The sequence below is a fragment of the Melozone crissalis genome, unplaced genomic scaffold (assembly GCF_028551555.1).
Source record: "Melozone crissalis strain CALT ecotype California unplaced genomic scaffold, PUWL_Pcris_2 ptg000032l_1, whole genome shotgun sequence".
In the NCBI taxonomy this organism is placed as follows: domain Eukaryota; kingdom Metazoa; phylum Chordata; class Aves; order Passeriformes; family Passerellidae; genus Melozone; species Melozone crissalis.
The window spans coordinates 3,895,001-3,909,674 of NW_026535810.1; the positions used below are offsets into that span (position 1 = coordinate 3,895,001).

Sequence of the window (14,674 nt, forward strand, 5' to 3'; positions counted from 1 at the left end):
GGCTGACATGAGGTGTCACCATGATGGGCTGTTCTCCATCCTGCCCCTCACATTCCTCACATCTTGTGTGCAGCTGCAGCCTTCCTTGGAGCCAGAGAATCACAGAAAATCCTGAGCTGGAAACCAACCAGTGAGCCCACAGTGCTGCTGCCTTTCCAGAGAGAGGCCTTGCTCTAAACTCTGGGAAGGTTTGATGGTTTAAAGCAATCCCCTTTGGAATCCATCCCAGTGGGTTCATTGCTGCTGAGCCCTCATTTCACACTTGGTTGCACACTTGGTTGAAATCCCTCTGGTTTGTTGTCATGAAAATCAGGCAATTACTGTGCTGGCTTTGCCATCTCTACCCAAATCCTGCTGCTGAAAAGAGCTCATTTCCCCCTCTGTCCATGGGACAGCAGCTCATTTAAAAATCCTGGGAAAGCTTCACAAAGCCCTGTTCCACTGGAGCCCTGGCAGGGATGGGGCTGCAGCTCTGGTGCTGCTGTCCCTGGGGTGTTCCCATTTCCCCATCCCTGGTTCTGTGTTCCCCGTTCCCATTTCCCCATCCCTGGTTCTGTGTTCCCCGTTCCCATTTCCCCATCCCTGGTTCTGTGTCCCAGTTCCCATTTTCCCATCCCTGGTTCTGTGTTTCCTAGCTCCCATTTCCCCATCCCTGCCTGGTTCTGTGTTCCCAGTTCCCATCTCCCCATCCTGCTGTGCTCCCACTGGGGAATGTCTCATCAATGACTCTTTGCTGTGTTCTCATCCTGTAGCTCCTTCCAGAGCATTCCAGCTCATCTGGGCTTGTTTTTGAGTGTGGAATCATGGAATGGTTTGGGCTGGAAGGGACCTTAAAGGCCATCCAGTTCATCCCCTTTCCACTTTCCACTACCCCAGGTTGCTCCAAGCCCCATCCAAGCTGGCATCTCCTGTATTCACTGTATTGTTTATTTAACAATAATTCCTGTATTGTTTATTTAACAATACACTTGTTCAATTTCTCAGCCTTACACCTCTTGTCCTCACCAAAACTGCCTCTGATCTTTCTGCTCTCCTTCCCTTCCCCATTCCCTTCTCACCTCGTGCTGGTGCTGGCTCTGTGCAGTCTCACAGATGTCTGTGGCCATTTCTGTGCCACTTGCCTTGTGTTTCCCCCGAGGTGCTGGATGAAATGCTCACTCAGAACTCTCACATTTCATGGGCCAGTGATCTGCTTCCACTCAGACCCCTCCTTTCCCTGCTGCTTTCCCTTTTGCCAGCATTCCCCCAGTGGCTCAGGGGCTGCTCTGGCTCTGGGTTGTGTGTCCCACACACATGGGATGGGTCCCACACACATGGGATGGGTCTCACACACATGGGATGTGTCTCACACACATGGGATGGGTCTCACACACAAGGGATGTGTGTCCCACACACATGGGCTGTGTCTCCCTGCTCACATGGGGCTCCCAGCACAGCTTTAGCCTCCTCCTGTGAGCCAAGAGATCAAGGGGAAATGGGGAGGAGGAGAATTGCCCCAGTCCTGCAGGGTTCACTGGGCCAGGAAAAGGCAAAGAGCAGCCCCAGCCTGGGCTCAGCAGCTGTGGCTGGTACTGCTGAGCTGTAGGAGAGGCTGTTTCCACCCAAAAATATTCCCTGTGTTGTATGAAGAGCTGAGTTTGTAGAAACAGCAACACCTTGGTGTTTATTATGAATAAACACCTTGGTGTTTCTTATATAATAACAAATAATATCATTATATAATATAATAATATGATATATTACATAATATATATAATATATATAATATTATACATATAATATAGAATGGAATAGAATAGAATGGAATGGAATGGAATAGAATAGAATAGAATAGAATAGAATAGAATATATATGTATTATATAGAATTTATATTATATTATATTATATTATATTATATTATATTATATTATATTATATTTATTATATTAGATTATATTATACACCTTGGTGCTTCTTATATAATAATAAAAATATATATTATATATATTAGATAATATATAATATATAATATATTATATATTATATATGTTATATTATATATGTTATAATACAATATGTGTGTATTATATGTAATATAATATATATAATATTATATAATATGATAATTGAATAAACACCTTGGTGTTTATTTTGAACAGAAATCACTCTGCTTCGTCCCATACAGACATTCCCACGTGGCTCCCTCATCCCTGGCAGGGTAGGAGCAGTGCTGGATCCTGACTTCCCCCAGAATCTCTTTTCTCTCTTCCATCCTTCCAGCAGCCTCAGGGGTGCTGGGGCTGGGTCCCTTCCCTGCAGTGCTCAGCACCCACACCCTGCTGTCCCTTGGGGTGGGGTTATTGCCCAGGAGGAGCCCAGGAGCAGCAGCACCATCACATCCATCCCTTTGTCCTGATGGACTTGACTTCATCAGGGCTTAGTGGGGAGCCAGGGCTGGACTCAGCCCTGCAGTGCTACAGGGGATCCCTGAGGGGTTTGGGTGGGGAGGGACCTCAAATCCCATCCAGTTTCACCCCTGCCATGGCAGGAACACCTCCCACTGTCCCAGGGTGTCCCAGTGTCCAACCTGGCCTTGGGCACTGCCAGGGATCCAGGGGCAGCCCCAGCTGCTCTGGGCACCCTGTGCCAGGGCCTGCCCACCCTCACAGGGAACAATTCCCAATTCCCAATATCCCATCCATCCCTGCCCTCTGGCAGTGAGAGCCATTCCCTGTGTCCTATCCCTCCATCCCTTGTCAAAATCCCCAAAAGGTGGTAGGACAGGTTTGTGCCATCTAAACTCCTTTTCCAGCTCAGGTTTGATTGGAAGTGGGGCTTGTCTGTGCCTTGGCTGCCCTCAGGGTCCTGTTGAGCATCACTGATCTCCAGAGGTTGTTTCTGTTGTGTGTTGCCCTTGTCTATGAGAGACTTTGTTGTCATCCAGGGTTGTTCTGCTCCATCTCCATCCCAGCCCCTCCCTTTGGGATGTGAGTTCAGCAGGAGCTCAGGGAGCAGCTCCCATCCAAGCAGTGATGGATGGGAAGGGGAAGGTCTGGCTCTGCTTTCCCAGCTGCTGCAGCAGCTGTTCCCTCCCTTGGGGCCCAGAGCAAACCTGGGCTGTGCCACTGCTGCTCCAGGGGCCAGGCTGGGCTGGAAACCAGAGGGAATTTCCTTTTCCTGCCCCTCCCTGGCCTCAGCCCAAACTCTGGAGCAGTGGCCAAGAGCCCTGAGGTGCAGCAGGTCCAGCTGGGGCTGGTGGCAGAGCTGGTGGCCCCAGCAGGGACACCAAGGAGGGTTTGTCAGCCCTGAGCCTCACAGATCCCTGGGGATTGCTCCATCCAGGAGCTGCCCTGCTCCCCCAGAAGAGCTTTAAGGCTGAAGCCTGACATGGAGAAAAGCAGCAGGTGATGAGTGAGGAAGCTTTGGCAAGGTGGGATCTGGGCATGAGAGAGGGGAGGGAAGCCTTAATTTAATCGGGTTGTCACAGATGGGGAAGGATCAGAGCATGTTCTCCTGATCCCTCCATGCCAGGACAGCGTTGGCTTCACTCAGACTCAGTTCAGCTGATTCTCCTCATCCCAGCAGGAGCTGAGACCCAGCCTGATGCAGCTTCCTGCAGGTCCCACAGCCACAGGGCAGCAGGAGCTCCAGATTCCCAGGCCTGGGTCCTGCTTGGGGCCAGAATTCAGATTATAGAGGCTCTGTCTTGGTTTGGAAAGCCAGGAGTCTGCTAAGGAAGGCAGGAGCCTCCCCTGAAATGGAGAATGTAAACCCTCCCCAGCCCTCCAAATTGCTATAAATTTTAAATTAAGGGGCTCTCAGGCAAAAATATGGGAGCAGGAAATAACAGTTCTTTAATAGGGAAAGGAAAAAAAAAATAAAAGGGTAAAATAAACAGTGCAGTACACCAGAACAACACTGCCAGAGTCAGAACCCAGCCCGACACCCTGTGGGTCAGGGTGTTGGTGGCAGTGCCATTGGAATTGTGGCTCAGCCCTCCTGCAGTGTCAGGGCTGGTTCTGCTGGAGCAGGGGGATCTGCAGAGAAGGATGTGTTCTTCCTCTGAAGATCCAGTGGAGGAAGAGGCAGCTGCTGTTCCTCTGGGGAATCCAGTGCAGAAAGCCGTGCTGGTGTCTCAAACCCTCTGGATTATATCTGGGTAGCAATGCTTGGCTCCTCCCTCTGGGCTCACATCTCCCAATGGGATGCTGTAGTTCTTATCAGCCATGCAGTGACATTCAATAGCTGTTATCAGCAATGTCCCCTCCCAGGGAGGTGTGAATGTGGTCACTCAGAGAGAGAGATAAGGCAAACTGCCCACTTGACAAAGGTAATCTGCCATACAGATGGTAATGGAAAACATCTTGCCTTGCAATCTGGAACAGGTTCCTCTCCCCAGATCCTCTGAACTTGCTGTGGGACAGGAAAAATCCTCCACCCTTATCCCTGTTAGGGACACTTGGTGCTGGAGCTTTTCCCAAGAAGCCTCTGAGAGGCTCCTCTGGGTGTGCAGCTCACTCCTCTAAGACACAGCAAAAATAGCAGCCTAAGCTGGGATTGCAGCCCCAGCTCAGCCAGGCAGGAGTAAATAACATTAAATACCTGTAAGGACATTAAATACACGAGGGCTTTGTGTGCTGGGCCCTGCCAGTCCCTTCCACCAGCCAGGCATTGTTATGGAAGTGGTGAAAAGCTGAATTTGGGAACTGCAGCTTAAGGGATGTGACACCACCTGAAGAGTCTGTTCATGGAAATGGAGTAAAAACTGCACAGAGGACCTGGGCTGTGGCAGTGGAAATGCTGGAATAGCTCAAACAAGGCAGGACCTGGGGTCTGGGAGCCAAACACAGGGAATGGGATCCCAGCACATCCCCCTGGAGCATCCAGAGAGGCAGCAGAGTCAATGTCAACCATTCTAAACCACTCAGCATTACACTAAAACTGCTGGGAATGTGGGAATTTGAAGTGTGGGTGAGGTCACAGGAGAGAATTCCCAAAGCCCAAGTCCCTGGATAGCTCTTCCCGCTGGTGGTGGCTTGTGGGGATGGATCTGCTGCAGGATTTTCCTCTCCTGGGGATCTCTGGGGGTTCTTGGCTGGTCCCAAGGGATCGTGGCTGGAGTTGGGCCATTAGTGGGGCCATGGCATTGCTGGTGCTTCCCTTCCTTCATGGAAAGGGCTGGTGAGCACTGACACAGCTGCCCAGGGCACGTGGAGGTGGCACTTGGGGACATGGGTCAGTGCTGGGGGAACAGTTGGGCTTGGTGATCCCAGAGGGTTTTTCCCACCTGAATGATTCCATGATTTATGATTTCTCTGCTTATGGCACAAGGATTTTATTTGGGATTTGGAGCAGGGGCCTTTATGGCCTTTAGCAAAGGGGGACGTTCGTGCCAGCCATCCTGGCCCTGCTGTCCTCATGTCCCCACTGGCAGGGAGCCCAACAGCCACACAAACCAACCTGGGGGACAGAAAGTCCTGACCGCTCATGGGAGTCATGTTTGGTGCCAAAACTGGGTTGGGGGGTTCAAAAGCTGCAGGGACAGGGTTTTGTCCCAGCCAGTTTGGTCTGTCTGTCTGCCTGTCTGTGAGGGAACTGGGAACAGCCACCACCCCACCTGTGGTTCCTTCCTCTGTTCCAGGCTGTGTTTCAGCCTGAGCTCAGCCCAGGGATGTCCCTGCCACTGCTGCAGGCACAGAGCTGGTGCCAGGGCTGGTGCCATGGGGTGCCCAGGGGTCACTGCAGGGCATTCAGGGGCAGTGCCCGAGCTGGCAGCAGCCCCTGGGCCCTTTGGCCTGGTCTGTGCCCTGCCCACGGAGCTGAGGCCTCCCACAGGATCCCAATCCAGAGTGGGAGGCTTCACCAGCCCAGAGCTGGGCTCAGAGCTCAGGCCTGGCTTAACACAGAGTTGTGGCTTGGCTGCAGGTTGTGCCTGACCTGAAAACACCCATCCCATCTGTGGCCACCCCATCCCATGGATCCCATCCCATGGATCCCATCCCATCCCATCCCATCCCATGGATCCCATCCCATCCCATGGATCCCATCCCATCCCAACCTGTTTGTTCCACCCCATCCCATCTGCTCTGTCCCATCCCATCTGCCTCATCTTGTCCCATCCCACCCTGTCCCATCCTGTCCTGTCACGTTTGTCCTGCCCACCCTGTCCCATCCTGTCCTGCCCACTCTGTCCCATCTAATCCAGTCTGCTCCACCCCCTCCTGTCCAGTCTTGCCTGTCCCATCTTGTCTCATCTTGTCCCATCTGCACTGTCACATTGTGTCATTCATGTCCCACCCCATCAGCCTCTCCGGTCCATCTCACCCTGTCCTGTCTCATCCCTCCATCCCGTCTTGTGCCATCCCATCCCATCCCATCCCATCCCATCCCATCCCATCCCACCCCATGGATCCCATCCCATCCCATGGATCCCATCCCATGGATCCCATCCCATCCCATGGATCCCATCCCCTCTGACCGTGTCCCTCTGTCCCGCAGGGAGAAGCGCTCCCTGCACGTCTCTGTCACCAACCCGGTGCAGTGCAGCCTGCACGGCAGGAAATGCACCGTGTCCGTGGAGACCAGGATCAACCAGCCCCAGCCGGATTTCACCAAGCACCGCTCGGGCTTCGTGCTCTGCGTGCCGGGCAATTAGCGGCTCCTCCCTCCCCGGAGCGGGGCCGGGACCGCCCTCCTCCCGCCGGGATCCACCGGGAGATGCTCGGCAGCGACCTAAAGGTGCCTAAAGCAGCCTCAAGAAGCTCAAGGTTTGGAAAACCCCAATTCCAGGGGTTTAGAAAAGCCAAATTCACTTGGAATGAAGACCTAAAATAGCTGGTGACTTGTTCTGCACATTACAAACCAGGCTGGAACATCAGGAGAGCGCTTCCTTTGGAATCAGTCTGAAAAAAAAGAGTTTCTAGGTACTTCCACCACCCCTTCTTCCCTTTCCCACGTTGACTCCTCAGCCCCTCTCCGCTTCTCCCTTCCATGCTCCTTCCCCTTGTGTCAGTCTTTGCAGCTTGATGCAGCCTCCAGAGGAGGAACCAAAGATGCCCAGCTCAGGGAGTCGGGTTCTGTAGGGCCAGATGCCACAGAACCGGGGCCAGGCTGGGCAGGGAGGGCTCCCTCCCACACTCCACACTCCTGCAGCCCCCAAGGTTCATGGAGACACCTCCAGAGCTGCTGCTTTCCCTCGGGAATTCATCAACCCATCGAGGCACCTTGGCTGGACAGGGGACTTGCAGTGCAGGCCTGGATTCGTTAATCCTGCATTGCTTTTTGCCTTAATTACCCCTCCAAGGGCCTGGAGCAGGTGGGACCGTGTGGCCTTGCTGAATTTTGGATGATCCACATGGCTTTGTGTCTGTGCCAGCGTTGGGGTGAGCCCAGGAGCAGGAGGAGTTTGGGGGGCCAAGCTTTGCACTATCCAACATGAACCTGGCACAGCCCCAGCTGCCAGCACCAGGCTCCTCTCCCTCCATGAGTTTTCCTGGCTCTTCCCACAGTGGGCTGTGGGTTTTGGGGTGTTGGGCTCGTCCTGCCCAGCCCAGATAACCCCGAGCTCTGTGTTGATGGACCTCCTCAGTGGTTCATCCCCACTGTGCTGGGCACTGCTGTGGTTCCTGAGCAGCCCAGGCTGGTGAGATTTACATTGGGATTGTACATTGGGATTTACATTGGGATTGTACATTGGGATTGTCCTGGCACTGCTGGTCAGGTCAGGACTCCCAGCCCTGGAGACGGGGGTGCTGAGGGTGACCCCACCTCGGGGTCAGCAAAGGGGAGCAGTTGTTTGATGGAGCATTTTGGGAATTAGAAAGCCTGGAAGAGGCTCCTCAGGCACAAAGGTTTCCTGAAGCTGTGCCATGGACACGGGACACGGGACAGGTCACTGCAGCCTTGGTGTCCCTCTGGCACCCCCGAGACTGGGGGGGGACAGGGATGTGGAGCACAAATGAGCTGGGACAAGCCATGCCCCATGGCAGAGTCTCCATTCCCGTTGTCCCTGGCCTTGAACCTGCCCTGGGAGCATCCAGCACCCCCAGCCCCTCTCAGGGGGCAGCTCTGGGATGTCCCCTTGGGCAGGGGCTCCCCCAGACCCCCAGCACCAACAGCGACGGCACCAACCCCGCCAGGCTCACACAGCACCCCGGGATCACCCCAGGAACCTTCCAGCACCTCCTTGCACCCCAAACCAGCTCCTCCGGAGGGGCACCCCCAATGCCAAAGCCCGGGACCCCCCCGGCCGTGTCTGTGCCTTGGCATTTGCACTTCTCGCCTCCGGTCCCGGTGCAAACGCCCCCGCCCCGGGGTGGGATCAGCACTTTTGTCCCTCCAGGAGAATGGGGGGATGGAATCGGGATGGACAGCAAGGAATTGCAGCTTGGGAAATGATCTCCTACCATGAGATGGCAATATTGTATGTGATGAGATGTGTCTTATAAAATATATTATCTGTTCCTGTTCTGGTTTTATATATATATATATAAAATATATATATAAATATATAAAATATATATATTCTCGGTTTTCCCATAAATTAACTATTTCTAAATTGAAACTTGGATTCTCAGCCAGGGGCGATAATGCAATGAACCTTTTTTTTTTTTTTAATAAATCGCTGATATTTTATGTGTAAAAGAGCATTAAAAAAACCCTACTATAATGGACCTGGATTTTGTTTACATAATTCACATAATAAATAATAAAAGAAAGCAATTAGCTCGATCCCACCGTGGCACTGCCCGTTCCTGATGATGCCCAGAGGGATGGGATGGATTTCCCAGTTATCCCAGTTATCCCAGTATCCTGATTTCCCCCTCGGTGCTGCCGCTCTCCCACCACGGGGTGACCCCGGTAACGCGATTAAAGCGGCGGCTGCGTTAAATCTCTGTCGTCAACACAAATCCAACCTCCGAGGGCTGAGAGCGCAGAAAAGACTCGGCCACGAGCCGCTGCCGTGTAATGGATGGTCAGTGCATTTTTATTTAATCAGCACAGTACAAAAATAAATAAAAATAAGGGGAGGGGATTAAATTACAGGCACACTGAGCCCCATGACACAGTCGGTCGGGTTATAAACCACACATACTTACAAACACACTATACACATACATACAAAAATGAGACAAATATAAATTAATAAGTAACAATACCCACCAATTTGGTCAACAAAGATCTACAGAAGAGATTGCACTAAAAAAACGTACGTACACATGTATCATTAGCAGGGTCCAATGTACAGCCATGAAGAGCTTCAAGTGAAAAATCAAAAATAAAAATAAATGGCACGTTATTTCTCCCTCTTGTTCGCCAGTTTAACGCCCGATGGACCAGAACTAAACTAGAACTGAGCACACGGAGAAAAGAAAACGATAAAACCCAAAGAGAAGGTCTCAGTCCCCAGGCCTGATACGGGAATACCGGCTCGAGACTGCGGTGTCGGGGTGGTGGCGGGTCTTTGTGCATGGGTGTAATTTTACAGCCATCTCTCGTTAAGGTTTTTCTTTTGATTATTATTTTTTTATGCGTTTTTTCCTTTTTTTTTTTTTTAATCCCGAAGACACAAAATGCTCCTGTTTGCATGCGCAATACCACTGGAAAAGCAACAATGACAGAAGAAAGAAGGTTTTTTTTTTTTTTTTCTCTTTCCCCCCCGCAGGTTTGCAGTTCGTTGGGTTTGTTCTAGAAGAATTCATATAGCAGCATGTGGCGGCTCCCCTTGCTTGCACACTCAAGTAGATCCTTTACACAATACTCATGACCAGTGCACGATGGGAACAAGACATTTCACATTGATCTCATGAACAGTAGCGGTGATTCCCGTCACCCGGACCCGCTCGGGAATTCGAGTCTCTTCAAAGAAAATAAATAAAGGGGGGGGGGGGATGAGGGAGGAAAGGGGGGTGGGGGGGTCCCCGGGCCGTGCCCGCGTCTCTGTCCCGGTGAGTCCCGACCGGGCCGGTTCAGCCGCCTGCGCTGGAGCCTTTACAGGAATTATTCTCCTTTTTTTTTTTTTTAATTTTTCCCCCCCTACCTGGGCTCTGTCTCGGTGATGCGGTGACCGGCGGAGCCCCGCTCCGCTCCCGGGGATATCGGCTGGGGAAGGGATTCTCGTCATCCCCCCCTCCATGAACCGCTGGGATCAATCCATGGCGGAGCCGCAGCATCCCCGGGCCCGCAGCACGGCGAGGGGAGAGCGGCGGCTGCAAAGCGGCGGCGCGGGAGGGAACCGGGGCTCTGCGCTCCGGTCCGGCGGCGGCCGAACCCCCCGTGTGCCCCCCGGGATGGGGAGGCGGCGGCTCCCGCCCTTCCCCGCCGGGCAAATCCCCCCGGGAGCGGCTCCGGGGGGCGGCGGGCGCTCACCGGTCGAGGCCGATGAGCAGCCGGCCCTTCTCCTCGGAGCCGCTCTCCTTCTTGAGGTCGGCGAAGACCTGCGTGAAGTAGTGCGGGTCGGCGTTGACCTGCAGCATCTTGGGGCTCATGAGGTCGATGATGGAGAGGCAGCGGTCCCAGAAGGCCTCCTTACAGCTCTCCACCAGGAAGGGCTTCAGCGGGTACGAGATCTCGTTGCCCATGTAGGAGTAGGAGAGATACAGGCAGGTGAGCAGCACTGCCTGCAGTTCGTGGTCGCTGGCCACCTCGGCCGAGATGACGTCCCGGCACAGCATGTAGAGGAAGACCACGTTGGCCGGCGTGATGAAGCCCTGGTCCTGCCAGCCCTGCAGCAGCAGCGAGCGGTCCACGGAGCGCAGCCAGAGCACGGGGTCGGTGGGCGAGAGGTGCTTCAGGCGGTAGCAGCGGCGGCACAGGAACTCGCCGAGGCAGCGCAGCAGCTCGCTGGTGGACGCCTGCACCACGACCCGGCGCGGGGTGGCGGCGGCGGCGGCGGGCGCGGCCGGGGGCGCCTTCTGCGCCGAGGCGAGGGCGGCGGCGGCGGCGGCGGGGGGCGGCGGGGGGGCGAAGGTGGCGAGGTTGGCGCAGGAGAGCGATTTCTTCAGGTTCTCGTTGTTGAGGTGGGTCACGTTGCTCTGGTAGCCGCCGTTGGGCTGCACCTTCTTGGAGCTCTTCTTCTTGGCGGAGACGGCGGCGATGCGCTTCCAGGGCAGCACGGAGATCAGCGAGTGCCGCTTCAGGCCCTTCTCCTTCGCGTTCTTGCTGTTCTGCACCGCCGTGTAGTGCCCCACCGTGGCCGCCCCCTCCTCGAACAGCGGGGCCTTCCGGTAGCTCGGCGACAGCGACAGCACCGTGCCCATGGCGCCGGCCGCCCGGCGGGCGCACGGCGGGCCCCCGCCGCCCGCCCCGGCCCCGGCCCCGGCCCCGGCCCGGCCCGGCCCGGCCGGCCCCGCTCTCGCTGCTCCGCCGCCGCCGCCGCCGCCGCCGCTCAGCGCCGCGCCCGGACCCGCCCCGCGCCGCGCGCGCTCCCGCCGGCGCAGTGCGCGCGCCCGCCGCCCCGCCCCTCGCCGACACGTGCGCCCGCCGCGGCAGCCGAGGCCACGCCCCCTCCGCGACAACAGATGCTGACGGCCACGCCCCCAGCTGAGCAGACCCCGCCCCCGAACGGTGACAGCCGGTGGAGCCCCGCCCCCTCATTGCCTTCAATGGTTTGTGCCCGCCCCTGTCACTTCAAGCCACGCCCACACATCCCAGGCCGCGCCTCTCACTGTTTATGAATGACGGGTTCCCCGCCCCTCACGGCCCTGGCCCCGCCCCCGGGCCGGCTCCGCGTTGGGGTCCCGGAGGTCGCAGAGCCCGCGGACGAACCCCCCGGGCCCCCAGGCAGGGCCGGGCACGACACGGAAGGGAAAAAAATAAAAAGAAACGAAAATAATTTTTTAAAAATCCTAAAATTCAGATTTAAAACGCTTCTCCACCGACATCCCGAGCTGCACCCCGGATTCGCACCCAGGCCCCGTGCCCCGCACTGCCCTGGCCGCTCTTTGCCCGCCCGGCGGGGCCTCCCCAGCTCCGGGCCGGGGAGCGAAGGTACCGGGGCAATGAAATGCCCGGCACCGCGTTCTGAGGCCCGGCCGAGTTTGGGGAACGCGCCTGCAGCTCCCGAACCCCCGGGGTCCCACGGCTCTGCTTGGAGCCACCGCCCGGCCCAGCCCAGCGCCCCTTGCCCGGACGGGAATCCCATTCCCGCTGTGACCAGGATCTGACACTGGGATCCCATTCCCACTGTGGTACCGAGATCTCATTCCCACTGTGACAGGGATCCCATTCCCGCTGGTACCAGGATCCCAGGATCCCATTCGCACTCGCATCGGGATCCCATTCCCACTGTGGATCCCATTCCCGCCGGTACCGGAGCAGCGCCGGTTCCGGCGGGAGGCAGCGGCAGCCGCGGCCCCGTCGGTCTCTCCGTGACCTGCAGCGACGCTCAGAGGCCGCTCCGGCCGCGGAGAGCGGAGCCCAGCACCGAGGGAAGCTCGGGCACGTCCCGGCCCGGCGCCAATGACCCAAATTAATTTATATTCATTTACACCTATTTATGCCCTGCCCAGGACCTGCGGCTGCCAATGCCAATCCCACAGCAGGGAAATCTCAAAAAAAAACCCCAAAATCTCCCGTGAGGACAGAACTGTCCCAAAAACCTGCCTGACAATCAGAGCACATTTTAAGCTACTGTGGGACCCGGTTTTGGTGGGTGGTCTGGGCTCTCTCCTCCCAAAACCACGGGGACAGTGACAGCCCAGTCTGGGCACTGCTGTCACTGAGAATTCCCTTTGTCCATTAAAAGATCCTCCAGATCCAAGCAGCAATTTTCACTTTTAAATTCAGCCTTATGAAGTTTAAGCCAAAAGGGTTTAAAACCAGGCTCTACAATTTGAGGGGGTTTGGCCCTAATTTTAGCACGCTTGGAGGTGCCTCAGAAAACCCCATTGCTCCAAAGGCAACTCCAGGGACTGATGTGTCCCCAAACCCCCCTGATCCCATACAGGGCACCAAAGCTGGTGCCACCACAGCCCTGCTGCATCAACCTGCTCAGGTCCCCTCATCCCCAAGCACAGGGCCCTGCCAGCCTGGTCACATTGTCACCTGTGGGGTCAGGATCAGCTCTGTCCCTCTGGAGGATGGCAGCTGGAGCAGGACATCATCCCCAGCAGGGACACACAGGACAGAAGCTGCAGGAGGACAGGGTTGGGTGGGATATCGAGCAGGAATTGTTCCCTGTGAGGGTGGGCAGGCCCTGGCACAGGTTATTCCATGGATGCTCCATCCTGGCAGTGCCCAAGGCCAGGCTGGAGCCCCCAGGGACAGTGGGAGGTGTCCCTGCCATGGCAGGGGTGGCACTGGATGCTGGTTTAGGTGACATCCAACCCAAGCTCTCCTGAGATTGTGACTCCTCATCCATCTCCACCCCAGCCTCCGCTCATCCCATGAATGGATTTCCTTTCATTCACCCACAATCAGTACCTAATTCAGCAAATCCCATCCAAATGACAGAACCCTGGGGAAAATGCCACTTCAGGGCCATCACAGTGAACTGGACAGAGATGTTTGGGGAAGAATCTCACAAATCAGAGCTTAAAAAATGAATTATTTTCTTTTTTTTAGGAACTAGAAATGCGTCTCTCTGCTGCCTGAGATATAAGAGCAGAGTGAAACCCACCACACTTTCTGGTTTCTTTCCTGCACCACCTGGTGTCCCAGGAGTTTCAGCTGTAAAAATTCAAGATGTTGTATCAAAGACACCCTAAACCTCCTCCCCAGCCTTTTGAGGAATCTGAGCCTGGCCTGGTGCAGTGTGAGACTCCAATACAGCAAAAGGGCATGATCAGGAAAGGCTGGAGGGGTGAGAGGACATTTAATCCACTTTTCAACATAATAATTATTATTATACATTCAGTGCACTAGAACTTGTTGTGCCAGGGTCATGTCACAATCCATAAATCTTTTGTGATGCCAACTCAAAGAGTCCCATCTGGTGTCTCCAAAATATGGTCCCCAAGGATGCTCTGGTGAGGAATGATCCCACCCTTCCTAAGTAAAGGACCAGCCCTGGTGGCTGAAGACAGGAGACAGAGGATTTTGAAAAAAAAATTCTTTATTGGAACTCATCTGAACATCAGATATACCTGGTGTTGGTTAGCAAGAACCGTTTGTACATTTGATATTGATGGTGCCAAAAACCCAAACAGCGACTGACTGGAGGAGATGGAAATTAAGAATAATAAAATAAAATAAAAGGTTGGAGAGATCAAAATGTGAACAGAAAAGGGGAAAAAAATCAGCCAGTCTAAGAGTCAGCATGAAGGCAAAATATTTCCTGATAAAACAGAATCCTTTTACAAAATATAAATTTTGTAAGAAAAAGGTGGAGAGGGAAATAGAGACAGAGGGGAAAGAAAAAAAAACAAAGATGAGCAGGACAGAGATGCAGAAGCTTACACTGCCCAAATGGCATTAAAACTTACTGGAAACCTCACCAGAAAATGGAACATGCTGGAACACACCACGCTCCATCCACCCCAGGGCTTTGGGGCCGAGGAGGGAGCTCCCAATGGGGCTGTCCCACCTCAGTGGGGACCCAGAGCTCACAGGCACGGCTGGAGCCCGCCCATGGCCACCTGCTCCTCCTACAGTGCAGGTGGGGAGGGAGGGAACACTGAAATCTATCTTAGACAAGAGCATGCAAGGTCAGGCTCCAGGAGAGCTGCGCCGTCCCCTCCAGCCCGCAGCAAAACC

General features: G+C 54.7%; 2 protein-coding genes across 2 annotated transcripts in view; one reads left to right on the plus strand and one right to left on the minus strand.

Annotated features, from left to right (window-relative positions):
• MYO1D (myosin ID) overlaps positions 1-7,884 on the plus strand; it is a 176,712-nt gene extending 168,828 nt beyond the window's left edge. Inside the window, exon 22 of the mRNA XM_054281490.1 lies at positions 6,479-7,884. Coding sequence (XP_054137465.1) covers positions 6,479-6,635 — 157 coding nt within the window. The 3' untranslated portion in view covers positions 6,636-7,884. The remainder of the gene's footprint in view (positions 1-6,478) is intronic.
• Positions 7,885-8,938: 1,054 nt separating this feature from the next.
• On the minus strand, positions 8,939-11,276 carry CDK5R1 (cyclin dependent kinase 5 regulatory subunit 1). The gene has a single exon (XM_054281510.1). The coding sequence runs from the start codon at positions 11,236-11,238 to the stop codon at positions 10,345-10,347; it is 894 nt and encodes a 297-aa protein (XP_054137485.1). The 5' UTR covers positions 11,239-11,276; the 3' UTR covers positions 8,939-10,344.
• Positions 11,277-14,674: the final 3,398 nt, after the last annotated feature.